Source organism: Natrix helvetica (assembly GCF_964273705.1).
Source record: "Natrix helvetica genome assembly, chromosome: 13".
In the NCBI taxonomy this organism is placed as follows: Eukaryota; Metazoa; Chordata; class Lepidosauria; order Squamata; family Natricidae; genus Natrix; species Natrix helvetica.
Window position 1 is genome coordinate 1,509,822 of NC_138557.1, and position 27,658 is coordinate 1,537,479.

Here is a 27,658-nt window from a genome sequence, read left to right on the forward strand (position 1 = left end):
TCGGTTTTGGTATTTTGAGGCCTGAAATCTGAAACTGCAGATAAATTGCTGGTGAAATCTCTCTCTCTCCCCCATTTCTCTCAGTTATATTAGCCCTTCTCGGGAAGCCTCAATGGTGGTGGGTTGAACCAATTGCAGCCAAAGGGGGTCCCGTGAAGTAGTTGGCAAAGAAACCCTGAACGCTAACTCCAAGAGGATTCAGGGATGACTTGCGTACAGTTTAGATGCGCTTCTAATCCCTTGCCTGACGTTGGATTCCACGCGGGGTGTCTAAGGAGGCGAAAGCTCGCTGGGTCCCCCCTCCAAGGAGACTTTCATGGTTACTCCCGCTCAGCCCGAGTCAGGCGCTTTGGGCGGCGACAGAAACCCGGAAAGACGCGCATGCGCACTCCCACCAAAACGAAACCCTCGAGTTCTTTAGTACTGTAAAAGCGGGGGGACCTCAATCAGGACTAGCCCCTCAGTCTGGCTCCCAAGGAGGAAATAAAGGTAGGATCGTATGTGCACGCGGCAGGTGCATTAATACACCGTCCCAAGCTTGAACGATCTCCAAAGATGCTGGGACTGCAGCGCCCAGCATTTGCAGAAATGATGGGAGTTGGAGTTGTCGAACAGATGGGAGAAAATTTGAGTGTATCTCCCTGGATTGGAGGGCCCCCGTGCCTTGATTCCAGTGCAGAAAATGGCAGAGGGAGAGGAAGGACTGCGGGCCATTCCAGATCAGCCCCCCTCCCTCCTGAATCCTGGACTCCCAGGCAGCCCTATGACCAGTTGCAGGCAGTCAGCCGTCCTACCTTGCAGGGATGTTGTTAGTGCTGGGGTGCATTGGTTCCCTTGTAGCAGCTTGATTTTAGTATCCTGTTAATTGGCTGCTGGTATATAAAAATCTATATCATGTATCTATCTATCATCTATCTATATCTATTCTATCTATTTATCCTATTTATCTATTCTCTCATCTATCTATCTATCTATCTATCTATCTATCTATCTATCTATCTATCTATCTATCAATCATCTATCTATCTATCATCTATTCTATCTATATATCATCTGTATATCTATTTATCCATCCATCCATCCATCCATCCTCTATCATCTATATCTATCTAATCTATTATCTCTATTATATATCTATCTGTCTAATCTGTCAGTGTCTCTCTCTCCCTCCCCGCCCCCCTCATATGAATGCTCTGCTTTTTGCAGCTGGCTGTGTAGCAGCAGCAGAAGCAGCCATGAATGCCATTGTGGTGTTGTGCCACTTCTGCGAGCTGCACGGCCCTCGCACCCTCTTCTGCACGGAGGTCTTGCACGCTCCTTTGCCGCAGGGCCCGCCAGGGGGAGACAGCCCTGGGCAGAGCGAACAGGCGGAGGATGAGGAAGGTGGCATTCAGATGAGCAGCAGGATTCGCTCCCACAGCCCGGCCGAAGGTGCCAGTGTGGACTCCAGCAGCCCAGGGCCCAAGAAATCGGACATGTGCGAGGCAAGTGGTCTCCCTCTGTTCCCCCCCAATCCCCCCTCCCCTCTGCAGGGGTCCCTGTGCCATTTGTTGATCCAAATTGGCTTTTTGAGTGACTGCTTGCAATTTATGGTCGTTTCTCCCTTAATGGCATTACTTCCTGTTGCTTTATTCCAAATATTCTGAACCTGGCCCATTAGTGGAAGATGGGTGGACTTCAGTTCCCAGAATTCCCTAGCCAGCCATGCAGTCGTGGCTGTTATTAACATTTGGACTCCAATTTCTGGCATTCACCGTGCTTCCTGTGGTCTATTTCTTCTTTTTTCATTCCCACCTCTTAGGGTTGTCGCTCCCTTCCTGCCGGACATCCAGGCTACATCAGCCACGACAAGGAAACGTCAATCAAGTACATCAGCCACCAGCACCCCAGCCACCCGCAGCTCTTCAGCGTTGTGCGCCAGGCTTGTGTACGCAGCCTCAGCTGTGAAGTAAGCCGGCTGGGTTGGGTGGCTGATTGATTGATTTCTGTTTTTTTCCTGCCTTTGGTATTTTCATAAATAGCTCAAGGCGGCGAACATGTCCAATGCTCCTTCCTCCTCCTGTTTTCCCCCAAACAACAATTCTGTGAGGTGGGTGAGGCCGAGAACGACTGGCCCAAAGTCACCCAGCCAGCTTTCATGTCTAAAGCAGGACTAGAACTCACCGTCTCCTGGTATTTGGCCCAAAGTCCCCGAGCTGGCTTTCATATGTCTAAAGCAGGACTAGAACTCACCGTCTCCCACTTTCTAGCCAGGCGCCTCAACCACTGGATCAAATTGAGCCTCTTCGCCAGCTCAAAAGGGATCTGGCTTCTTGCCAAACCTTGCAGGAAAATGCCCTACTTCTAGCCCCCCGCCTTCCTTTTTGCAGAGAATTGATAGATTGGCGAGGTTTTTCTATTGATGAAGGCCCTGATTGGCCTGAGAAAGCCAAGAGGACAGGAATTATCCCCGTTTCTTGGCTTTCCTGTTCGCTGGTTGGCTAGTTTGGATCTTTTCAAAATTGTTTTTTAAACGTCACTTTGTTTTTATAGTTTTGGAATTGTAAGCTGCCCAAAGTCCTGGACTGAGTTGGGCAACTCTAGAAACTGAATAAATAAGTGAATGGCAGAAGAAACCCCTTCTGAGCTAAGGCTGGAAGGAGACTTGAAGGTTGCAAGGCTCCTTTGGTTTCTAGAAGAAATGCCACAATGGGTGCTTTTATTTTTGCCTTTTATCTGAACAGTTTTGGGGAAGGGGGTGGTGGTGGTGGCATAGACAGGCTGTGCGTAAGAATTTCTGGGACCCACCAATGGCTCTTTTTCTCTGCAAAGGTCTGTCCCGGACGGGAGGGTCCCATCTTTTTCGGCGATGAGCAGCACGGATTTGTCTTCAGCCACACCTTCTTCATCAAGGACAGCCTGGCTCGGGGCTTCCAGCGCTGGTACAGCATCATCGCCATCATGATGGACCGTATCTACCTCATCAACTCGTGGCCTTTCCTCCTGGGGAAGATCCGGGGCGTCGTGGACGAGCTGCAGGGCAAAGCTTTGAAGGTCTGGGACCCAGCAGGTCGGGAGGGAAATTGGACATTTGAGAATCATAGGGCAGGAAGGGACCTTAGAGGTCCTCTAGTCCAACCCCAGTCCAAGGCAGGAATCCATGTACCATTCTGGACAAATGACTGTCCAATCTCTTCTTGAAAGCCTTCAGTGATGGAGCACCTACAACTTCTGGAGGGAAGTCGTTCCACAGATTAATTGTTCTCACTATCAGGAAATTTCTCCTTAGTTCCAAGTTGCTTTTCTTCTTGCTTAGTTTCCATCCGTTGCTTCTTGTCCTGCGTTCAGGGACTTTGGAGAATAGGTTGACCCACTCTTTTTTGGGGCAGCGCTTCAAATGTTGGAAGACTGCTATCATGTCCGTCCATCCCCCACCCTATACCTTCTTTTTGTTAGAGGAGACATTCCTAGTTCCCGCAACCATTCATCAGACAATTTAGCCCCCAGACGTCTAATCATCTTTGTTGTTCTTCTCTGCACTCTTTTTCTGGAGTTTTCAAGACTTCTTTTTAAGGTCTTGCTGCTTTCGTGGCTAATGATAAATTTTGGCAAAGCTGTTTTTTTAAAAAACTTGTCTTTTCAACTTCTTAAAATTTGTTTTGTGGTTGCTTCTTGGTTACTCAGGTCTTTGAAGCTGAGCAGTATGGATGTCCGCAGCGAGCCCAACGCATGAATACGGCCTTCACCCCATTTCTGCATCAGCGGAATGGAAACGCCGCTCGCTCGCTGACTTCGCTCACCAATGACGAGAACCTGTGGGCTTGCCTTCACACTTCCTTTGCTTGGTGAATATATTTGGTAGACCACCAACTTGGAAATCCGGGCATAGGGACCGGACTCTGCTCGGTATCAAGTGGGCTAAAACCCATTCCAATATCCTTAGGCTGCTGAAGGCCTGTGGCAGCAGACTCACGGAGAAGCTTCTGGAAGGGGCCCCAACAGAGGACACCTTGGTACAGATGGAAAAACTTGCTGGTAAAGTCAGAAGCTGTTTTTTTAATGGACGTTCTCGCATGTAAAAAGCCACCTTCCTGCCTTGCGCAGGAAGAAACGCGAGCAACCTTCATTCAAACTCTTTTCTCTCTCGAGATTTGGAGGAAGAGTCAGAAGCCTGGGACAACTCGGAGGAAGAAGAGGGAAAACTGGCCAGCCAGAAGGATGTCCGAGAAGGTTCTGGGCAAATGAAGAACCAGGCCGATTTCGGTCTTCTGGCAGACTGCAGCAGTTGGAACGGGGCAGGCGGGAGTCAATCTGTCTTCCGTTCCCTCCGGCATTTGAGACAGGCAAGGAATGGCAGTTGGATCACTGGAAGGGGAGATGGGCCTTTGCCCATCCTGACAGTTTTAGGAGGCTGCTGAAATACACAGCAACACAGAAAAAAATAAGACGAATAAACAAACCTAAATAAGTAATAAAGCAGATACTTCTAGAACTTGGGAAGCATAAGGCAAAGCAGTGTTTCTCAAGCATAGCTGGCTGGGGAATTCTGGGAGAAGCCCAGCTCTCTTAAAGTTGCTAAAGCTTGAGAAACAGTAAAGTAAAATTAAAGGCAAAAAATAAGCTTTTAAAGACTATTGGTTGTGTCTTTCCCAGGTCTTGGGATCGTCAGCATTCCGCACGCTGGCCTGGCACGTTCTCATGGGCAACCAGGTCATCTGGAAAGCGCTGGATCGAGACCTCATCCACTCCGCCTTTGATGTCCTGCGGGTACGAAATGCAACGTTACCTCTCTCTGCCCTGTCCTCTTCCAGTGGATTTCTGATTGGCTGCCCTGATGTCATAATAGGGGGTGGGGCATGCAAAGTTCTCGTCTCTGTGAGCCTGCATGGCGCTGCCTCAGGCGGTTTAGAATTGCATTCATGTTTTTGGTCTTCATTTTAATCAGTGCAACCAACGGTTCCAAGCCTCTAGAAACCGAGTGACTTATATAGAAGTAGGAACCATAATAATAACTGATGTTGTTATTATAATTCCAAGACAGCATGGGTGTCTTGCATGCATCTCCAGCCCGTGTATATCTAGCTGCCTTGATCTTTAGTCTGTTTTAATATTAATATTTATTATTTCAAAATGTTTTTCTTGTTCTTACTTGGTTGGAAGCTGGCTAGAGTCGCCGCTTAGCAAGAAGGGTGGCATACAAAATAAATGAATAATTAAACGAAAATAACTCATTTCAGAACTTTGTATCTTCAGATCGAGCTTTTCAATAAAATCCGTCGCTTCTGCCTGCATTCAAACAACAACTTCCTCCGTCCTGCTTTGCAAACCATTTTGTCTGCCCGAAATCTGCGCTGGGAACTGGATTCTCACTCGCCTCTCTTTCCTTTGCTAGACCATGCTTCCGGTTGGCTGTGTCCGAATCATCCCATATAGCGACCAGTACGAGGAGGCTTACCGGTGTAACTTTTTGGGTCTCGGCCCTCAAGTGAAAATCCCTCCTCACATTTTGTCCTCTGGTAAGAACGAGTCTTTCTGTCTTCCCCAAGCTGGTAGAAAAGATTGGTAACCTTTTGCTTGTCTTGGACACACCGACGGTTCATAAACTATTGTGGACTTGCGACCACAATTGACACCAGAATTTCCATCATTAAGCAAGGCAATTGCTAAGCGAATCATGCTGGATTTTACTACCATGGTTGTTAAGTAAATCACTGCCATTGTTGCCATCATTAAGTGAATCCGGCTCCCCCACTTGACTCTGCTTGTCGGAATCCAATTAGGAAGGTTGCAAATGGCAATCAGATAAATCCAGGACCCTGCAAACACCGTAAATTCAGGCTTGGTTTGGTTTGGTTTATTTGGATTTATATGCCGCCCTTCTCCAAAAGGACTCAAAAGTCTGGGGGATGCTCCTCCAAATCTGGGAATGGTGCTATGAAGAAATTCTGTTTTTTGTTGCAGAGTTTGCTGTCCTGGTGGAAGTTCGTCTGGCCACACGGTCAAGCCTTTATCCCGTCCTCTTTGACGAAGACCAGCCCCTCAGTAAATACGAGTTTGTGGTTACTAGCAGCAGCCCTCTGGCAGCAGACAGAGGTGAGCCATGCGTGTTAAGTTCAAGCCGTTTCGAGTAGAGAGTCGCAACACTGTCCAATCTGTAGTTCACAACCAAAAAGAGTTGTGTCATGGATTTTTGAAAAGGAACATATTTTTGTTACTTAGTTGGAATTGCAGAAGAAAAAAGAAAGACGGGTGACTCAACTGTGCAGTGCTTATTTAAAAAATAACAATAGAAAAACTGGATTCACATTCCTCTTCCCGTCTGCAGTTGGTCCGACCATCCTGAACAAGATTGAAGCTGCTCTGATGAATCAGAACCTCTCGGTCGATGTGGTGGACCAGTGCCTCATTTGCCTGAAGGAGGAGTGGATGAAGTAAGGTGGACTTTTGGGTTGAGAAGGAGTTGTCTTCTGGAGTTCATTCTTGCATATGCTTCCTTTAAGGAAGGGACGAGTGCTGTGCGATCTTCAGAAATTTCGTTTTCGAAAGAGCGGGTCATGGTCTGTAATTTTTTTTTTGCTTTCTGCAGTAAGGTGAAGGTCCTCTTTAAGTTCACGAAGGTGGACAGCAGGCCCAAAGAAGATACCCAGAAGTTGTTGAGCATCTTGGGGGCTTCTGAAGAGGATAACGTGAAGCTCCTAAAGTTCTGGATGACGGGCTTGAGCAAGACCTACAAATCGCATTTGATGTCCACCGTTCGCAGTCCAACTTCTCTGGAGTCTCGGACCTAGCCTGGAGAACTCTTGGGTTGCCCTTGGAGAACTCTGTCGATCCACTTGTTTTGTGTGGGATGAAGGAGCTCAAATATTCTGTGTCAACACTGTAGACCGACTGAAAAGCAGAGGATGAAGGAAGATCTTTTGTCCTCAAAACTATCTACATCAGGTGTATCCAGACTTAGTGACTTTAAGACTTTTGGACTTCAATGATGCAACATTTACAGTTTTTTATGTTACCGTGAGATTCAGTTCTTTATATTTTTTTAACTGCCCAGCTACTTATTGATGAACTCTATAAAAACTTTTCTGGCAAGAAACGTAATTCCGAACATACTTTATATGGAATTTTTAAAAGGGAGAAAGATTAATAAGAGATCCTAATTTGTTAAGAGTTTATTTCTGTGAATATGTCAAAATATTTATAGCTACTCGTTTTCAGAAAGATTTCTTAAATGTTTTATGACTTTTATTTCATTGTGTAAGTCATGGTGTTTGTGTTGAATTTTTATTTAATGTGTGTAAAAGTGCACATAATAAAAATCCACCCCCTCCGAAGAGAAATATCCTGTTTTTTTAATCAAATGATGTTTAATATTTAATACATCCTAGGAAGCATGAAAAAGTTTTGCTTTGCAAATTTAAATATTTCCACTAAAAGTTCCCAAAAATGCAGGAAACCCAGCCTCTTTCTTCTATGATTGTCACTAATTTTCCTCCCCATAGTTAAAGCTGGTTTTTTTAACCAAATTAAAAGGCAGTTGGAAGAGGGACTAATAGCAGCCTTCCAATAACGACTCCCACAAGGCCTGAAGAGCAAATTTCCGCCTGGGAATGATGGGAGTTGAAGTTCACGCAGCACTGGGGGGGTGGGGGTGGTGGCCAGGGCGGATGGCCAGGGCGGAGAACGCACGCGTAAGGGGAAAATCCCCTCCCCTCGGGTGTGAGAAGCGGCGCGTGCGCTTTTCTTTTTCCTCCTAGTGGAGTGCGCGTGCGCGCCTCTCTAGGCGGGAAGATTCGAACGTGCGGCGCAGGCGCGCGCGGCCTGAGGAGACGATGTGGCGGGTGGTGCTGGCGGTCGGGCTGGGCGCGGCGCTCGAGGCGCTGCTGGGCTGGCTGCTGGGGCGTCGGCGGGCGCCGTCGCCGAGCGAGGTCATCTTCTTCCCCTCGAGGGTGACGTGCACAGAGGAGCTGCTGGCCGGGGTGCCTTGCGCGTGCCCGTTGCCGCACGGCGAGAGCGCGCTGGGCCGCCTGCTGGCGCGTGTGCTGGCGGCGCGGCGCTCGCTCGACCTCTGCCTCTTCGCCTTCTCCAGCCCGCAGCTCGGCCGCGCCGTCATCCTCCTGCACCGCCGCGGCGTCCGCATTCGCCTCGTCGTCGACGCCGATTACATGGCGCTGCGCGGCTCGCAGATCGGGCCGCTGAGGACAGCCGGTGAGGGGCGGGGCCGCGCGGCGGTGGGCGGGGCCTGAGCACCGGCGACCAATAGGGAGAGGGGGGAGGAAAACCGGATCGAACCATCGCGCTGGTGGAATTCTGGGAGTTTTCTCTTCAATGGGCCAAAGGTTGAGAAATGCTCCTTTAAACCAAGGGTCTCTAATCTTGGCAACTTTAAAGACTGGTGGACTTCAACTCCCAGAATTCCCCTTATATGGCTGGCTGGGAATTCTGGGAGTTGAAGTCCCCAGGTCTTAAAGTTGCCAAATTAGGAGAGCCTGTCGACATTGGAGGCATCCACCTGGTGTCTTGGGGAAGGGGGCAAGAAGGAGGAGAGGAACAAACCAATCAATAGAACCAGAGACAGAAAATCGGAATGGGGGTGGGGGCCCTGGGTTTACCTTGGAATGGAAAATGGGCAAGGGGAGACGTAATGAGTGAGTTTGGGGGGAGGGTTGATTGGTTTTATTCACCCCAAACCCATCCATGGTGAGGCTGGAATGCAGGCAAAGGGATTCAAACCCCTGGCTTACAGGATACAGGGTGGAAGAAGAAAGGGGAGAGATTTGGGCTAAGGCAAGTGGATTGAGGACAAAAGCCAGCGATAAAGACTGAAAGATGAGGTGGTTTGGTCGTAAAGGCACCCATTGTTAAATTTATGTGCCTCTCGTCATCAGGCAGCTCTCCCAAACCCAGCTGAGCGACAACCAGATCCTTGATGTTGAGTGGGGTTTTCTCTTCTTTCCAAGGAATTCAGGTACGCCACGATCAGGACCTGGGCTACATGCACCATAAGTTTGCCATCGTGGACCAGAAGGTGCTGATCACGGGCTCTTTGAACTGGACCACCCAAGCCATCCAGACCAACAGAGAGAACGTGCTGGTGATGGAAGACCAGGCTTTGGTGAACATCTTTCTAGCGGAATTTGAAAAGATTTGGGAAAACTACAATCCTGCTAATTATACATTTTTCTCTAAACATGAGAAAACCAGGATTGAAAATGGATAGTTAATTCTGGGACAAAAATCTACAGCATGGCAAAAAAAAAAAAGTTTGGGAGCATTTGGTTCAAAATTTCTCATGTCGAGAACGACGTGTAATTACCTTAAAAGATAAGCAGCAAGTCAAGAAATACACAAGCAGTGTACTCTTAAGTGTTTAGTAAATTTACTTTCCAAGGAATAGAACTTGAAATAGGCTTTATTAAGAAGAGATATAAAGCTGCAGAACAGAATGCAAAGATGGAATTGTATGCTGATCTTTGTAAGCGCACATTTCCGGCATATGGGATGTGAACATTCTAAGTTGTTGCCTTTAACTTCTGTGCTTATGTGGAACCAGATTTTGCATCTGAATTGAAAGAGAGAAAAGGCTCAGAACAACAATCTGCTTTTATTTTCCAAAAGACCAGTTAAGTTGGGAGTGCTGAATTTCTATTATGCGTTGCTTGTTTGATTTGAATCCTGGAACATAAGAACTTGGCAGCAGAAAATGGAGAGGCAGAACCGTCGCCCTGCATGGTATATTGCACTGGAAGGCAATATCCAGCCATAAGTATGATCCCAGTTTAAATATTTCAGTTTAAATATTTCTCTATGCCAAAGGTCTTTAGGACTGGAGGATTTAACCCTTGCTGTTACTTAAAACTGCATTACTGATGAGAAAGATTGCAAGAGAAGTCTTGGAAGAAATGGAAGTAACAATTCATGCAAAGCACCTTGAATACGGTGTGAGGTCTTGTTTGTTTAGTTTTTTCCAATGATTAAAGCTGTGGTTCTAGAGAGCAAGTGTGAATGGAATTATTGTGATATTTTGGGAGTCTTTAACACTCATGTTATGAAATAGTTACCCCTACCTCTAAGATGGTCTGGAGTCGGGCAGTTTAATCAATATTTTTATTTTTGCTATTTCCATTTTTTTTGCCATGCTTGGAACAGTTCGGCAACATATACTTATCAGCAACTGTGACATTTGTGGGGAAGCCAGTGTCCGTGACTTGTAATAAAACCACACTTATGTAGTCATTCTGAAGGCCACGTCATCTCCATCTACCAAAAAACCTTCATTACAGCATACCAAGGGTGGTGCAAAAATAGTTTATTACGATATAATTTTATGTATAGTTAAGTAATTATATTTACAAAATCATCAGCTACATCCATGGGAACCCTAGCATGTCACACAAGGTTTGTAAGGAATAAATACTGTGGCCGAAGTGATACTTCTACAGTGAACAGCTGAAGAGAGAACCGACTCCCTTAAAAGCATGAAAAAAACGCCATTCAGAATCTCACTAGATTCAAAACACATTAGTTGAGAGCAAGAGAGGCTTCATTGTTCAGCAGCTAAGGTTGCTGGGACTTCCGCGAGTCCCCTTGGTTGGAATGGACTGCCACCTGCTCTCCAAAGGGACTTGCCTTCTTACACTCTAAATTTTGCTGGAAGGTGTGGATTAGAGCAGTGTTTCTCAACCTTGGGAACTTGAAGATGGGTGGACCAACTCCTAGAATTCTTAACAAGGTTGAGAAAGACTGAATTAGTCATTCCCACTCTCAGTTCTCAGATGACCTGGTGATCCAATCGAGCCATAGTCAACTTGGTGATGAAGCTCACGTGGGACTTAAGACAGAGACAGACGTGGTGGCCTCAGAAACCTGAAGTAAGGCGCTCATGAGGATGGGCCTCCTTGCAGTCCTTGTGCACAACCTCCCACTCCCTCTCCTCCAGCCACAGGTTCATGTGGTAGGAACTGGTCGGCAGGCTCTTTGGCAGCTCAGCGACAGGATGTAGACATTTACCTGTGGTAGTTTCTTATACTGAAAGTAGTGATGGTGTTATTCCATTGAAAGAAGGAATTAACCCCTACCGTAATTTTCACCACCCAGATGGACTTCCACTGCAAATTTTATTGACTTATCTGGAGTTATGGCATAGCTAATTCTATGGCAAACCCAAGATCTTTCCCTTAGGTACTTTAGGAATATTTCTCAGCTCTTGTGGTCAGTCACGGGCTCAAATTCTACCAGTCAGAGTATTCTTCCCCTCTGAAGCTCCGTTGTGATGTACGATAGTGCAACTGTAAAGGGAGCTATCAAAACTACAGCAGCTTATTCTGCCATGCTGCGACCACAATACAGACTAGCATAATTCAAACGTATGGACAGTGAGAAGCAACATTACTTCATTTCTTCGCAGAACTGCTTGGTTTAATCTGCCACAGGGTTAACATGCAACAACATGGGGTACCTTTGATGACTTTAAGAGATGCTACTATCACCATTTCTCAGTGAACATGCAGTGAATCTTCAATTTATTGGACCTTCAGATTGAGGCATTCAGATTTCGAATGCACAGACAAAATCCATCGGCCGCTGTGTAGGCATACATAGAATCCTGTTCGTTATTCAATGGACATTCAGGTCTAATAAACACCTTCCTACAAGTCCATTAAACTGAGTTTACTGCAACATAACTGCATAGCCCGGGTTATTTGCGCCACTCTCCATTACAAGCTTACTGAAGTGAAGAGGAAGAAAACTATCCTATAGCAATTAGGTTTTAAAACTGTACATATTTTTTCTTTGGAGAGGCATTTCCAAAACTAAAAAGGATCAGAGAAATTTAAAAATATATTTATAGCATTCAAACAAACCAACCAACATTCTGTAAGGGAACAAAGCAGGATTTCAGGTTACACTAATTTCCTTTTCCCCAAGTCCAAAGGAAATCCGTATTAGAACAAGATTAAAAAAAGAAACCCCATAAAACCCTCCGCGAGTTTTTTTGCATAATAAATATTTACATGGCGTGCTTCGAATACTATACAGGTCTTAAATTATTTTTAGAGAATAACAAAGCTTTAAAAAAGTGGGGATGGGGATGGGGGGATTACCAAAGGAAACAGAAGCGTGGGTATGCTTAAAGTGTTCACAACGAAGTACGGCATATGAACCTTTGCAATGGAGGAAAAAGAAGTCCAGTGGGAGTCTAATCAAGTATATTGTCATTACAAAAAGCAACATTTTCCCTGCTCCCCCCCCCCCCCCGCCTTAAACACCACACAGGGGTCGCTTGAAGGCAGCCTCTGCCACAGGAGTAACAGCCTGCTCGGTTCCTGGATCAGCCCAAGCGATCCTCCTTTTGTTTCTTAGCAGGAAAGAAGGAAAGCAAAACGGCATTAAGAAAAGACAAAAATCCTGCTTTGAAACAAGTGGAAGGGGGAGAAAAGGAGAGACAAACCGGCCGTGGACAACATCCCCAAAGCCGTATTTCAGGTGTGTTTGCACGGTACCTGTGACAAACCTCCATCAAGAGTACACATTTCTCTTAAATCTCCGAAGTACAGAACCGGGTGAAAATGCCGCAACCTGCCTCCGAACAAGCCTTTTCAAGAGCCACTCAAGAAACACACTGTCCCAAACGCTCCACGGACTTCGTTGCGTAGGGACAGCCCCTTTGCTTGTAACAGTAGAGTCAGTTTTGTGCGAAGGGAAGTGGGGTGCCTTTCCCCGCCTTTCAGACTTCGCTTTCCATGTTTTAAGAATCAGGACGTTATTGAGAAAGGGACAGGATGAACTGCAGATATCGAGTTGCAGGAAAATCATGGCAGAAAAATTAAATTCCTCAACAGTGGCAACTTGAAGATGTCCGGACTCCAAATCCCAGAATTCCCGTCAGTAGAGCATAGAATTCTGGGAGTTGAAGTCCAGATAACTTTAAATTGCCTAGGTTGAGAAACATTGTTCTATCCAGGTCAGCTTCGTCTGTGTGAAGGAGATAGGAAAATTGAGGCCTGCAAAGACCATTCCAGGGGCAGATGCCACGACTACGTCCCCTTTAGCTGCCCGAGATGCCCTCCCAATGCCAACATTCACACATCAATCTTTGGGGCTGCCATGCCTACTTTGAAATGCACTTCTAGACCATCAACCAACAATTTGCAGTTAGATAGGAAAAACTGCTCAGAGTTAGAAGAAGTCTTGAAGAAGAAAAGCCGAACCTCTAAAGTAAAAATAGGAAGATCTTAGTCCGAGTCATTCAGGGCAGCTACGTTTTGCAGGCAACTATTGTTGTGGCATGTCAAATACAACCATGCGCCTGAAATGCATACATTCTCCTCTGTCCAGCTGCCTTTAAGCTAGTGCATACTAAGGTATCCTTTTGCTTCAGGTCTACCTCTAGGAGACAGGTGATCTCATAAGGTGGGGTGGGGTTTTTTTTGGAACCACTTATTTCCTTGCTAGGTGTCTAAAAATTCTAAAACCTGCATGCAGAGAAAAGAAATGGACCAGCCCTCAATGAGATTAGCAAGAGTTCACACAGTTGGGCTTGTCCCAAAGTTAGAAAGTTGCAGCAGAAATTCAACCCAGTAAGAGCAAAAGCTCCCATCTTAAGGGACCTCAAGGTTTGTAGAATTGGGTTGGAGCACCCTAATCAACTGCAATGTTGGGGAGACAGAAACAAGGCTTGCTCATAATGCTGGTGAGGTGTCAATCTTGAAATTTTAATCACCCACTTCCAAGATGTTCTGTTCGTCGGGTTTGGCAAAGACATTTTAGTCCATCCCAGGGCCTTTCTCGAGAAGGCTGTATACATTCTGGATCCCAGCGCATCAAGGAATCTATTCATCACATGTTTTGGGGTGGGTGGGCCCAAGATATGGAAGGGATAATCAAAACTCCTGCTTCATTTCAAGAGGATGAAAGCACTAAAGCTGCTTTGGGATCATGGTTAACCTGGGCTTTTTTTTGAAGGCCGCTTTTAACTGGGCTTAGCTCCCAACCTGTTTTCAGATGTTCCTTTGCAAAAGAATATCCCTCGCACAGACACTGCATGGTGCAATCAGGCCCAAATAGATTCTCCAAGACAGATATACCGGTAATCCATTTTTCTTTCTTTTTTTAAAGTCACCTTTAAGAAGCAAGGATCTGCACTTTAGGATCTCCATCCTCATCAAACGAGAGAAATGTCCTGAAATGTCTCTCGGATGGATGCCCAAAACCCACCGAGACTAGGAGAAAAGGTGAACCCAACTGGAAGAGGATAATGGTTGCTAGTGGTTTTAAGAGCTATGTTTTTTCCAAGATCCTGGCTAAGGTGGAATCTGCCACCCCTTAACTGTGGCTCTAAGCTGGCTTAGTAAAATAAATTCAGAAGATTGCTAAGCTACACAAAGGACTGGATCTCTGCAAACCACACAATAGATCAAGGACAGTCCAGACTGTTTTCTTTCCCCCTTGTATTTCTCAAGCACCCAGGGGCGTTGGGGAGCTTGCTTGGCCAAGCCAAATTTGTTTCAGAGTGGCTCAAAATATGCGCCTAAGTGCTGTGTTACTCTTCAACACGGATGGAGCTAAGCTGGAGGTGTATCCTCCCTCCCCCTTTCCCAGGGCCCTGTTGTGATACCAACACATAAGTAAAACAGGGCTAGCTTATTATAGGCTGTTGAGCCTTAATACTGACACTCAATGCAGTGGATATACACTAGGAAGGAGATAAATATATATATATATATATTTAAGGGAGAAAAATCTTCAACCTCTTCCTGCATTCTTGCCCAAAGTAAGGACTTTTCCATTCAGAACATGTCAAGGAATCTGTTTCATCCAGTATTTCTCAACCTCATCGAGTTTAAGATACCTGGACTTCAACTCCCAGAATTCCCTGTTGCTGGCTGAGGAATTCTGGGAGCAGAAGTCCACGCATCTTAAACTTGCTAAGGTTGAGAAACAATGATTTCATCCCTTCGATGGTGGACAGAAAAAAAAAGTCTGGAATTGCTCAGTCCATTCATCCGGAGCAGCTCTAGAAAAATTCCCGCTCCCGGCCAAGCGAAGCGTAGTCATAAAAAAAGATCAAAATGGTGAGGGGAAAAAGAAGAAGGATGCTCGTGTCGTGATGCGTCAAGCTAGGCGGTGCACGTGGCCAAGCCGGAAACGAAGGAGAACATTAGTCTTTCTTCAACCCCTTGGATTCAAAGAGCTTCAGGCGCTCCTGCACCGTCAGACCTTCCTTCAGACTCTGGAGGGGAGAGAGAAGAAAAAAAGCAAACCATGAAAGGCCGCTCTGGTGGAATGGGCCAAATCCAACACGGAGATGTTCAGGCAGAGGAGATAAAATAGTGAGAGACAAAATCCTCAGGCTTAACATAATGCGGAAGACAGAAAAAGCACCATTATGGAGAAAGGTTACTGGAGAATTGGTGCCCCGTGGAGGAAGAGCGAGATGACCAAAGGCGCAGCTAACTAGAGTGACTCCCTAGAGATTCTCTGAAGTATCACCAGATGCCTTCAACTCCACAAGACCTACAAAATTGTCCTTTCCCTATAACATATTTGCTCCAAGACAGTTTCCTAATGTCACTATGGGACAACATACGTAGTAACACTTTATAAAGGATGGTGTCTCTTGTAGAACTGGGACTACAGAAGGAATGTCCACATTTTTTCCCCTAAGGAACCAAGACCCTGGCTTCTTAACTCATGGTGGGAAGAGCAGAATGTCATACCTCTGTTAGAATCAGAGAAGAATAGGGTTTTGATTTGATTGCACAAGGTCAAAACCAAAAATTCCAATGCTGTGTGTCAATTAAGACAGGAAAATCAGCCAAACCCCTAGATAGATGACTTTTCCTCAAGTTTTTCCCGTTTCTTGCACTTTTTGCTTTCTTTCTTTTTTCTTCCTTACTTTGTATTAGTTGGTGTTATTAGTTTTCATCTTTTTAAAGTTACAGTTAAAATTATACATATACATATGTGCACACACATATATGTAATTTTATATTACATTATATATATGAATACACGCCCAGCAAGATAAATGCAATGATTTGGGCCACCATATCTAATGGGCAAAATAACTTCCAATTGCAAACCAACTGGAATATTTTCCTTGCGCAAACACTGCCAACTCTACCAATAGCCATAGCATTAGCACTTAGACTTATATACTGCTTCATAGTGCTTTACAGCCCTCTCTAAGCAGTTTACAGAGTCAATATATTTTCCCCAATAATCTGGGTCCTCATTTTACCGACCTCAGAAGGATGAAAGACTGAGTCAGGATCAAACTGCTGGCAGTGAACAGAGTTGCCTGCAATACTGCATCCTAACCACTGCGCCACCAGCTGTCTATTTGCTGAGATGAACCAGCACCCAAAACTAGGGACTCAAACATGATCTTTTGCTTGGAAACTCGTGCCTCCTGAAGAGTGGTCAGTGGAAGCATGCACAGTCAATCCAACATGCAGGCATCTTCTCATGCTCCACAGAGCTCCCCACATGTCAGCCGAGATGGCAAGGAAAACTTGTGATGGATGTCAGTGAAGACAGGATGAGACAGAAGGGTGGATGCAGCCGCTGATTGGGTGTGAAGGGGTCTATCCCTGATCTACCCAACCCAGTCCCCCCCATGGCTTCTGGGGAGTGGGTGGGCAGAGGGAAGAACCTGGTTAGCTATGGAAACATCAGCAGAACATGCATTTAAGTGCACTGCAACCTCCAAGAAGTAGCATTGTTGAACCGGTGGGTGGTTGGATTACCTACGTGGCAGGGACCCTGGAACCTGGTGCATTTCAGTTATCCCATGAAGCTTGCTCAATTACCGACTGTTATCCGAAGCGAAGACAAAGAACAAAAACAAGAAAGACATAAATCCTATTGTGGGCCACAATACAAGCAGCTTCCTTCCCACGCCTTTAAGGAGGAGGCCAAGATTGAATGGCTCCATAAATCAACAAATCCATTTAAAAAAAGAAACCCATAATAATTAAAAACACAGATCAGTAATAAAGAGAAGCTGCACTGGAAGGAATTAAAACTAGATCTTCCCGTGCAAGAAGTGGTACACAGAGAAAGGCACAGGATATCAACACAACCAATGTGAACTTAATAAACGATATAATGCCTTTCTCGAATCTTTGGGTGCCTTCTGTGAATTTTTCTGGGGTTCAAATGCTTACAAAAAGGGTGGCTTTAGCTCAGGATTGGCGTTCTTTTCCTAATAAATGCCACATGTATGCCAATATGCAAGGAGAGACGGGTGGACCAAAACTGGCTAAGGAACTAAAGGATGAAGAGGCCCACTCTTGTGGACTATTGGAAACTATGTTCCCTTAAAGTAATGCTTGTCAAACTTGCCAACTTTAAGACAAGTGGACTTCCACATGGCAGTCTGGAGAATCATGGGAGTTGAAGTCCACAAGTCTTAAAGTTGCAAAGTTTGGGAAACTATGTCCTAACATCTCATGCTTTAAATGTGCTGTGTATATCTCAAAGCACAAAAGAATGAATGTTCTCCTTGTCTACATGTTCTCAGTTCTCACTGATGAAAGGCAATGGCTTCTGCTTTCTTCTGGGTTGGCTTCTCAAGCTATCCCAAAGCCGTAAAATTCTCAGGTGGGTTCCCCCATCCAAGAATCCTCCAGGACCTTCCCAGCTTAGCCAACAGCTAGGTTTGGTTGGATGTTGCTACCTGTTGAGGCAGAATCAGCCATCGATAGGACAACTAAAGTGTTGCACGTCTAAGCATGTTTTCCAAGGAAAATGGAAAGACCACATCAACTCACCTTTGACCTGATATTTCTTAGTTGCCGGCCAATGCTAGTCCTGTCCTTCTTCAAGAAATCAGGATTGCTTTTCGATTTCATAATATCTAAGTGGGTAAGAAGGAAAGGAAGTCAATATAATTATTTTGAGAACCTGCAGGCCATAGTTTTTCAAACAAGCAAAGTTAAAAGAAAGTCACTATCAACGACACTCCAAAATACTTTTCCCACTCTCAAGATATCCAATTTCACCACTAATTCTAATGCTAGGTTCCTTGAACCCACCAAGTCCAACTCAATATCAAAGAGTGGTCTTTGCAACGATGAATGTCCACCAACTTTTTTTCCAAGAAAATTTGCCCGAAATCATCGGATCCCAACCCTTCTTTGATTCAGCATCCAGAAATATGAAATTGGGAAGCAGTGAACCTACCGTATCCGGACACGGTGCTGCTCTCGGGAGATTTTTCTCCCAGGGCTTCGGTGGCTGCCTTCAGCTGCTCTTTCAATCTGCTGATATCGCAGTCTGCCTTGGCTTTGACGATGCTGAGCTCCGTGTAGATGTCCTTGTATTTATCACTGGCGTATTTTTTATCCTGGAGAAAAGACAAAAATACGATAGGAGCTGAGATCTTTCGGTCTCTATGGACCACCCAAAAGAGACAACTGGGATTACTAGTAATTTCAACAGCCATTAGTTGAACACGTTCATCACCTTTCCCAAGACCTCACTAAAACCCTAAAGGTGTCCCCGTTTTGCCTGGTTCTTCTGCCTCCTCCTGGCTCCTCCTGTCTTAGGCCATCAACTGAAGCAGCAACCTTGGCGACTTGGAATTGGCTCCAATTCTCAGAATTCGCCAGCCAGCCATGTTAGCTGGGGAATTCTGGGAGTTGACGTCCATCTTATCTAAAAGTTGCCAAGGTTGGACACTCCCGACCTAAAGCACACTTCTAAAGATGATGCTCTAACTAGCTTAAAGTGTACAAATGAGGAGGTTGGAAATCACTAGTTAACGGCTTTAAGACGATGCCTGCTTCTAAATTCTTACCCTCAGTGCTGTTTGCAATTCATCCTTTAAGGAGCTGATCTCTTGCTTCAAGTACTGGATTTCTGATTCCTTAACTCTCAACAGGACCTGCAAGGGGGAAAGTCAAAAACATAACACCTTTAAAAAAAAAAAAAGAATATCAAGAAAAAATACATAAAGGTGGAAGAGAGGGAGGGAGGAAAGGATTTTAAAACCAAAGAAAGATAGAAAAGAGAAATGGAGAGAAGGAAGTCAGGATTTTAAAACAAAGAAAAAGGAAAGAAGAAAGAAAGAGGAAGGGAGGGAAGGGATTTCCGACTTTTTCAACAGTTACAAACAAACTTACCTCTAACTCGTAAGCATCCTTGCCTTGGGTGAGTGGAGAAGCGGCCGTTTCCATGCCGCCTTCCCCAGTTACCAACGTCCGTAGTCGGGTGATCTCTGCAGCCAGGTGGTTGTTCAACTCCTACAAGGAAACCACAAATGCAGGGTTCTTCAGAATAAATAGAATTAGGCCAACAGACCATCCAGTACAGGAAACCTTTACATCAATTTTTGCAGACGACAGGAATCTTTCACCTCATTGTGTATGCGATGTATATCATTACACCCCTCCTGCCCGCAAATAGAGGAACTCTTGAACATGGTGAACTGGGGAATTCTGGGAGTTGAAGTCCGCCCATCTTTGGACACACACACACACCCCGCTTTTGAGCCACTGTCTCGGATCACGGAAGGCTTCACCTGATTGTGCGCGTTAAGTTCCTGGTTCTCCCGCTGGCATTGTCGGAGGGCCTGCCTCTCCGCCTCCAGAGCCTGGGCCAGGTGAGCGTTTTCCAAGCATTTCTGCGAATATTGTTCTGAAAGGACTTCCAGTTCCCGCTGGACAGACTGCAACTCCTCCCTGAGGCCAGGAGGACAAAGGGGAGAAAGTGGGTTTGACTTTGAAGGAACGTTCAAGAACCAACTTGGCAGGTGAGGAGGAAGATGAAGGAGGAGGAGGAGGAGGCAGAAACCACATCCATGCAGCGTGAGAACTTCCAGGTTTTGATTCCTCCCAGGCCTTCCAAGGACTTATTGCCTTCACTCAGCCCTTAAAAAATCCTCCCCAATCCAATCATGCTTGTATCTATCTATCTACCTACTTACCTACCTACCTATCATCTCTCTCTCTCAATCATATCTATCTGTCTGTCTGTCTGTCTGTCTGTCTGTCTGCCTGCCTGCCTGCCTGCCTGCCTGCCTGCCTGCCTGCCTGCCTGCCTGCCTGCCTGCCTGCCTGCCTACCTACCTACCTACCTACCTACCTACCTACCTATCCCCCGTCTCTCTTTCTTGCCAGAGAATGGATGAAGAGAGTAGAAAACTGGGACAGTCATACATGTAAGACTTTTTTTTCTGAGAAAAGCCTTAAGTGATTTTCTCAAAAATTATCTCATAAATTAAGTTCTAGAAACTGAGCTTGGTCCAAATCTGACATGAGGAATTCATTTCTCCTAAAGCACAAATCTATAAATTCAGTTTAGGTCATTTTTTGGGTGCATCTGCGAGAATAAATCTGTTTATTACCCTTCCGTGACCTCCTCAAAATAAATTATGAGAGAGAGAGAGTGTGTGTATGTGTGTACACACACACATATTTGCAGAAAATATGTCCCCATTGCAGCCAAATGCTTATGGAGAGGCTCATAAATAAAAACAAAATGTACTACAAATAGAAGAATTTTGGAGTCTAAGAAACCGAGAATTAAAATGAGCCATCAGCAGCTCATGTGGACAGCCATGCTTGCTATTTCAAAGGCCAACAATGCACGACAGAACCCAACCGATGTGGCCCCAGAAGGCAAGCATGAACAACCAGAAGATGCCAAGAGATCCTTACAAGTATTGTCTCTGCAGAGCTTCAATGTCTGAATTGATGCTGCTAATTTGGGAGCGATGGGTTTTTTCCAACTCCCGTTCAAGTTCCTCCCTGTGAGCGTTCTTCATGGCTTCTATGGCTGGAAAGGAAAGGAAAGGAAGAATTACAGGAAATCCTAGATTTACAACCATCAGGGAGCCCAGAATGATGGTTGTTAAGTTATTGCGGTTGTAAGTCGAGGCACCGTGAGGCCAGATCAGATTTTCAGACTTTTTTTTTACAGCTATCACTAAGTGAACATTGAGGCCTTTTTTTCCCCAACTGGAGGTTGTTTCTGCCAGAAACTGGAAGTAAACACTGGAAACCAGCAAATCATGGTCACATGACCACAGTGTGTTTGTGTGTATTTGTCTGTCTGTGTCTGTCATAACTCTGAAAAGGGATCATATGTAGCTCTGGGGAGGACCATCATAACTTTGAACAGTGGCTAAGCAACTGGTCGTAAGCTGAGGACTACCTACACATAGTTGTAGGAAAAACACACCTTTGTCTTCCACATTCTCTTCTCTTGGACCACCTACCGGAGATCGTGGCAGCCGTTTCCTCATCCAGCAAACGGTCCTTCTCCTCTCTCAGCTTCTCCAGCTCTCGATGATGCTGCCTCTGCAAGTCCTCAATCTTCTTCTGGTGGGTCTCTTCCATGGCTGCAAACCCCCGTTCACACGTTGCCTTCAAGGAAGCCAGAAAGGAGGATTGCATTGGCAGGTTGCCCCAGTCCATTTTAAAAAAAGAAAACACCCAGTAACAATATAGGCAGGAGTGGACTGAGTTGAAAGCTGGGTGTGGCTAGCGACAGGGGCATGTCTTAACTATCTGTATTCAGACTCAGTCCAATCCTAGAATGGACAATGTCAACCCATGCATGGATGCTATCTCCACCTCTAGTGAGAAGACACGAGTCCCAGAAGGAACAATCATGTGGTGAAGGACATATCCGTTCCTAGCTAGCTTAGAACATCTAGCATTCTCCATCACCACCACTACCAATCTTTACTATTAATGGAAGAAGCAGTCCAAAAGCTTTAAGGAAGTTTTATTTTAGGATCCCTTGGAAATCTTCTAAAAGGATGTGGGCATTCAAACTTGGGGAGGAAAAAAGAACCGCTCTTGCAGGGACTAACAATTCTAATTCTAGCTTACAAATTCTACTCAATCCTTCTTCCTCCTTTGTGTATCAGGAGGAGGACTTCCCATGAGTAAGGATTCCCTAAACCATAACTCTCTCAATAGCAATAGCGCTTAGACTTACGTACCGCTTCCCAGTGCTCTACAGCCCTCTCTAAGCGGTTTACAGAGTCAGCCTCTTGTCCCCAACAATCTGGCTCCTCATTTTACCCACCTCGGAAGGCAGGAAGTCTGAGTCCACCTTGAACTGATCAGGAATGAACTCCTGGCAGTGCATGCAGCCTGCAATACTGCATTCTAACCATGGCGCCATCACAGTGCGTAATGCTACTCCTTATTCATAACCAGGAATCCACCACAGTCCATTGCTCAATCGATGTGCGGTGTGAATAGCAAAGAGCCTCACTACTTTAAGGTTAGGCTGCTGTGTTGAAGTGCCCTCTTTAGGGTGTGCAATTATGGCCAATCAGAGGAATGTCACCACATCCCACCTCTTCACACCTGAGTGAAATTACAAGAGTTTGCAAGGAGGGAACACCGTAAGAGTCAGCATCTATCTCAAAATGAGAATCCTTATTGGATAATCGGCTCTTTGATGGGCGATGGATGGATGTAGTTGGGGTGATTTTAAATACAAGCGATGATGCTGATCCAGTTAGAAGTTTTTAGACATGGTGAGTAAATGGTGAGAAACAACAAGCACCCTGTTCCATTATGAAAGGGGGGGGGAGACAAGCACCCTCTTTAGGGTGGACAATTATTACGATCAGAGGAATGCCACCTTTCCTACTCTCTAATGGAGGGAGGGGGAGATGGGCCAAATTTCTAGGGGCAGAAACTCTACCACCACCCAGGACAGTCTGTGAGCCTCCATTTGGAGGGTGTCATCTTAATCTGGAGTTTTCCTGGCACGTGGCCCTCCAACCCGCTTAATCTTCAGAAGGTCACCTTTGATTTAAGTCGGACTGCCCGGTGACTTGGAACTTCATAATGTCAAGAAAATGATGTCAGCACTGGGGAAAAAAATGGCCAGTTTGTTCCCTAAAGGTCAAGGGATTTGTCTAATCTCAAGGACTCTCACATTCTGGTTTAAATGCGTCCAAGGCTTTAGGAAGCTAAACTGGTGCCATGGTCGCTATTTTAAAAAGTGAAATGCCTTGAGAAAGCTTCTATTTGCTGGATTCTACCTGCAGGCCAGCTGGTTAATTAGCATGCTTGCGCTTAACAAGGAAAGTGGGGGGGGGGGGTCAGACTACATGACCGCGAGGTAGCAAGATAAGGGGAACAAAGACCTTAAAGTTCTCAAAGTCCTTCTGGTATTTCTCCCTCAAGGTGGGCGCGTTCCCTTCCAGCTGCTTGTTCTCCAGCTCATCCCTCATGACGTTCATCTGGGATTCCAGTTCTTGAATCCGCTCCCTCAATCCGTGGAGGGCGTTGGGATCATCGCCTAAGACCTGGATCCCATTGTCTTGTTGGTCTTCTCCCTGTGCTTCTGCTCCGGAGATGATCCCGGACGTGGTTTCAGGAGGCTCCTTCTGATACTTCTCCAGCGATTCTTCCAAGCTCTTGAGATTCTGGTTGTAGTGCTGCTGCAGGATCTGTAGCTCCTCATCGTGGAGGAGCTGGATTTCTTTCATCTTGACCTGGAACTTTTCTTCCAAGCTTTGCATTTGCTCAAGGTGGTACCTCTCCAGGTTCTGCTTGTCTTGCACGAGGGCCTCCACCTGGTGGCTCCCCTCAATTCGCTCCACCTGAAGGGTGTCCTCGGTCCTGCGGAGCTGCTCAGCCACCTTCTGCATCTCCTCGTCATATTGGCTCTGAAGCTCTGCTGTTTTTTGGCTCTGCTTACGTTCCTCCTCTTCCAGGAGCCTTCGCTGGTTGTCCAGCTGCTCCACCTTGGCTCGGAGGTCTTCGTTCTCTCTTTTGAGCATGGCAATCATCTCAGCAAATTTGTTCTGCTGTTTCTGCAGCAGTATTTCATACTCTTCTCTGAGGACCGTGACTGCCCGTATGCGCTCCTGGCACAAGGCGTCCATATTTTGCAGAGACTCCTTGTACATGTTGGCTTCCTTTGCGTACTCCAGTCTTGCTCTGTAGGCCCCGTAACAAACCTGGGCCTGAATAATGGCATCCTGAACCAAGAGAGAAGAGTAGCGTTCAAGATCCCCCATGCACATCTCGTAAGGAGGGCTGCGTGAGATTTTGAGGAGCTTATGGCAATCTATCAAGGCGCTGTCAGGGGACACGGACAGGAGGGCGGCCGCAATGTCTTTCAGAACATTGGCTTTGTCTTTGAGCTGCTGAGCCAGATCATCCTGGACGGCAGCCAGAGCTTGACTGCTGAGATCCTGTATGCTCTGAGCTTCCAAAATGCGATCCTGAAGGCTGCCATGCCAAGTCGGTCGGGCTGCTTCTGAAATGCCTTCTTGGAACTCAAGGGCTTTGGAGATATGGTGCATGATCCCATCAAATTCAGGAGACTTGTAGGCTTTAATGATTTCTTCCAACATGCATTTGTGCTGCTGGAGGGCCGTTTTGGCGTTGTGGAGGTCTTCTTCCATGGCTTTCAATCGCTGATGGAAGGATTCTCTCATTTTCTGAGCCACAAAACCCAGTTCGGCTTTAACCAGCGTACTGTCGGTAACCGACTGGATGAGATACCGAGGAACGTCGGAGGTCTCCATCGTCCCTTCCTCCCCTTCTTCTAGGACCCTCAAGTGCTTCCTTAATTCTTCTACCTGCCTCCAAAACTCATCTTCCAACAACAGCTTCTTAGACAAGATGTTGGCCAAAGCCACAGCAGTATATGAAATATTTGAAGGCTCCAATAAGACGGTCTCCAGAGTGGCATGGATCTCTCCGAGAGTCACTGAGATCTTTGAAGACGCATCTGTCAGAGACTCTGCTATCTGGTTGATCAAGCAAGCTTCAAAAACCACCCTCTTGGAAAGCAACTTCAGTTGTTCTTCTACAGAAAATTCCAGATGTTGCTTCCCTTGGGGAGAAGCGTTGTTCTCATCCCAGCAGATGCCTTCAGCCTGCAAAGCTTGGACTGCAAGATGTTCTTCTGGTTGGTGTTCAGCCGGAGGAAGTGCCTGTTGTAACATCTGGATTGCATCCATTAAAGTACTTTCAATGCTGGACAGAGCATCCAAGAACACCGCTTCCTCTTTTTCTTTCTCAGAGGTGCCCATGTGTTTTTTTAGTTCTTCCCTGCGCTGATTTAAGCATGTTAATGCTCGGCTGGTTTTTTCGTGGAGCTTGCCCAGTTCGTAGATGTGGTTCTCGTTCAGCTTGACTTTTTCTTCCTTCTCACTTTCTACCTGAGACACCAACCCTCTAATTTGAGTCAAGCTGTCTTGAAGCTGTTCTCTAAGCTGAGCTTCAATGCCGGACCACTGCTGGTGAAGGGCCATAAGGGCGTCTTGATTTTGGCCCTGCTGACTTTCAAGTTTCATGGTTACATCTTTGAGCTTTTCTTCGGTGATGTAAAGTTTGGTTTCCAGGGAGTGAATGATAGATAAGTAGGTCTCAGAATCACCCGAGGCTGGGTAACAGAAAGCTGGTTCAGAAGTCATACTTTCTTCCGAAAGAGACCGCTCCTGGCTGGTGTCTGACGAAGTGCTGCTGGCCCACATCTTCTCCGATCCATCAGGATGGATATATTTTTGGCACTGGATATTGGAAAAACGTATCCGTTGTCTTTTGGCTCCGGGTATTTCCGCATCAAGTTTCGTTGAATCTTTCTGACCCATCTCTATGTCTGGAAGATCTACTGACTTGGATGGAGAAGAACATTCTTCAATGCTCACCACAGTACGTCCGCAGATTTGCCTCTGGTGGCTACCGGGTCCTTCGTGACTATCCTCAATAAGCATGCATCCCAGATCTGGAAGTCTCCCTGGCTTTGGGGGATATTGTGCTGGCTCTTCAACCTTGCCAATCTCAGTTGCGTTGGTTTCAACCTTCAGCACAGAACTTCCTTCAGCCGATGTTTTCAAATCCTCTTCTTTGGCTGGGAGGTCTCCTTTTTCTCCTCCACTGCTACCCATGGTAGTCAGAGGCTGACGGAAGTCCTGCTCCTTGTTCTCCACAAAGCTCAAATGGGTTTCTCTCACTTGTCTCAACTCCTCCTCTTTCTCTTGCAGGATCTGCTGCAAGTTATGAAACTGCTCCAACACCACCTCGTGGGAATGCTCCAGAGTGTGGTAGCTGCTCTCCACCTGCTGTAGCTTGGCTTGCAACTTAGCCACCTCATAATCGGACTCTGCAACTTGGTTCATCAATTCTTGGAACCGGCATTTAATTTGATCCCTTTCCTCCTCAAGACTCTTCATATGCTCCACCAGCTTCCGGATGCTGGCTTCTTTCATTTGTAGCTGGTCCTCCAGTTGATGGACCAGTTCGCTGCTTTCGAACTTGGCACTCAGCTTCTCCTTCAGAAGGATCTCCTTCTGTTGCTCATTATTCTGGAGCTGGTTCTCATATTCACTGGCTTTATCCTCCACTTCTTTGAGGCTCTGGATCAAGATTTGCTTCTCCCTCTCACAGCTTTCCAGCAAAGACTCATAATTCTTCTGAAGCTTCCTCTCCATCAGTATTCGGGATTGTTCACCGGCGCTCAGCTGAAGGCTCAGGTCAGCGATGCGATCCTGGAGACGCTGGACTTCTTTCTGGTAGTCTCTCTGCAAAGCCTGTTGCATCTCCAAATCTCTCAACTCCTGGGTCTTCTCCAGCAGGAGAGCTTCTGCCTTCTTCAGCTTCTGCTCACTGGCCTTCAGCTGGGAATTCAGGGTTGTTTCGCTGTGTTGCCATTCCTCCATCTGCTCCTCCGTTTTCTTCTTCTCAGCCTTCAGGTCGCTCTTCAGCTTGGCCAAGGTCTGCTCCTTGATAGAGAGGTCTGCGGCTGCGTTGCTGAGTCTGGCTTGCAAGCTTTGGATCTCGGCTTCATGATGTCGGATGACGTCCTTGGCTTCCCCATAGCTACGCTTAAGGGACTGGATTTGCTGATTGATCATCTCCTGCCGCTGGCATTGGGCTTCCAATTCGCCCTGGAGATCTTTGTTGACTTTATGGAGCCTCTCCCAGGCTCCCGAGGAGGAGGAGGAGGAGGAGGAGGAGGCCACTTCAGTCTTTAAAAGAAAATTAATTGAATAGAAAATTAGTAGCATTCTTGGTGCTCGGTTCTGAGTGTCACATCTCTGGTTAGGTTTAAGGCCATAGAACGCCTCGGACGGGTTTGTTCGCTCCCTTTCAGCTCCAATTCGGAATAGACTCCTGGATTTTGGGGGTGTTTTTTGGTTTTTCAAAAACGGCCAGAAACAACAACTGCCCCCACCCCATTTTTTTGATTCAAGGATAATAGGGAGAACATCTTCCGACTGAACAGACAGCATGGATGATAAAACACGACAACAGGTTGTACACAAAAGACCCTGAAAGAAACAACTTGAATAAACAAAAAGGGAGGCGGGAAAACGATGGACACCAGGAAAAATAATGGCGTAAGACAAGCAGAGGAAAGACTGGAGAGGGAATGAAAATGGGAGAGGTGGGAGGGATGACCAAGAGTACGCCAGGAAACAGCAAGCGACTTCGCAAAGACAAATCCTCACCTTTAGGGTTCAAAGCTGAGCTAGAAATGGGTGCCAGAATTGGGGCCTCCCTGGGGAATTCCTCCTTGATCCAGTTGACCCCCCCGCCCCCCTACTGGTGTTTTGAAAGGCCTTGAAGAGTTGGATCCGCACCCAGATCTTTGGCAATGGTGACTGAGCCCCATGTTTGATTGTGTGAGTTTGGTTTTGTTCCTGTCCTTCACTGCTGTTTATTAGGACGCCGTTTTATTCCTTTGA

The 27,658-nt window shown here is 46.2% G+C and overlaps 3 protein-coding genes across 14 annotated transcripts in view; 2 read left to right on the forward strand and 1 right to left on the reverse strand.

The window, feature by feature from the left end:
* The first annotated feature begins 345 nt into the window (after window positions 1-345).
* FLCN (folliculin) lies at window positions 346-7,310 on the forward strand. Of its 3 annotated transcripts, none has more exons than XM_081965473.1 (12): window positions 346-501; window positions 1,222-1,484; window positions 1,802-1,948; window positions 2,812-3,033; window positions 3,664-3,824; window positions 3,923-4,014; window positions 4,129-4,322; window positions 4,633-4,746; window positions 5,372-5,495; window positions 5,941-6,072; window positions 6,305-6,410; window positions 6,566-7,310. In XM_081965473.1, the coding sequence occupies exons 2-12, from the start codon at window positions 1,236-1,238 to the stop codon at window positions 6,765-6,767; spliced, it is 1,743 nt and encodes a 580-aa protein (XP_081821599.1). In that variant the 5' UTR covers window positions 346-501; window positions 1,222-1,235; the 3' UTR covers window positions 6,768-7,310. The 3 variants fall into 3 exon arrangements, with proteins under 3 accessions (XP_081821599.1, XP_081821600.1, XP_081821601.1); XM_081965474.1 differs by having other exon boundaries at window positions 347-489; window positions 1,329-1,484; XM_081965475.1 differs by having other exon boundaries at window positions 348-489; window positions 1,207-1,484.
* A 468-nt stretch (window positions 7,311-7,778) lies between these two features.
* Window positions 7,779-9,969, forward strand: PLD6 (phospholipase D family member 6). The gene is made up of 2 exons (XM_081965654.1): window positions 7,779-8,184; window positions 8,937-9,969. The coding sequence occupies exons 1-2, from the start codon at window positions 7,809-7,811 to the stop codon at window positions 9,194-9,196; spliced, it is 636 nt and encodes a 211-aa protein (XP_081821780.1). The 5' UTR covers window positions 7,779-7,808; the 3' UTR covers window positions 9,197-9,969.
* A 1,830-nt stretch (window positions 9,970-11,799) lies between these two features.
* Window positions 11,800-27,658, reverse strand: part of MPRIP (myosin phosphatase Rho interacting protein) — a 72,331-nt gene continuing 56,472 nt past the window's right edge. For 3 of the 10 annotated variants that reach the window (XM_081965601.1, XM_081965605.1, XM_081965599.1), the window contains exons 16-24: window positions 23,099-26,938; window positions 21,203-21,350; window positions 20,643-20,760; window positions 19,505-19,664; window positions 19,107-19,226; window positions 18,782-18,868; window positions 18,166-18,328; window positions 17,754-17,839; window positions 11,800-15,208 (exon numbers count right to left, since the gene is read on the reverse strand). In XM_081965601.1, the coding sequence (XP_081821727.1) occupies window positions 15,137-15,208; window positions 17,754-17,839; window positions 18,166-18,328; window positions 18,782-18,868; window positions 19,107-19,226; window positions 19,505-19,664; window positions 20,643-20,760; window positions 21,203-21,350; window positions 23,099-26,938 (4,794 nt within the window). In that variant the 3' untranslated portion in view covers window positions 11,800-15,136. Of the gene's footprint in view, window positions 15,209-16,727; window positions 16,794-17,753; window positions 17,840-18,165; window positions 18,329-18,781; window positions 18,869-19,106; window positions 19,227-19,504; window positions 19,665-20,642; window positions 20,761-21,202; window positions 21,351-23,098; window positions 26,939-27,658 lie in introns of all 10 variants that reach the window. The other 7 variants (XM_081965604.1, XM_081965602.1, XM_081965600.1 and 4 more) reach the window with 4 other exon arrangements.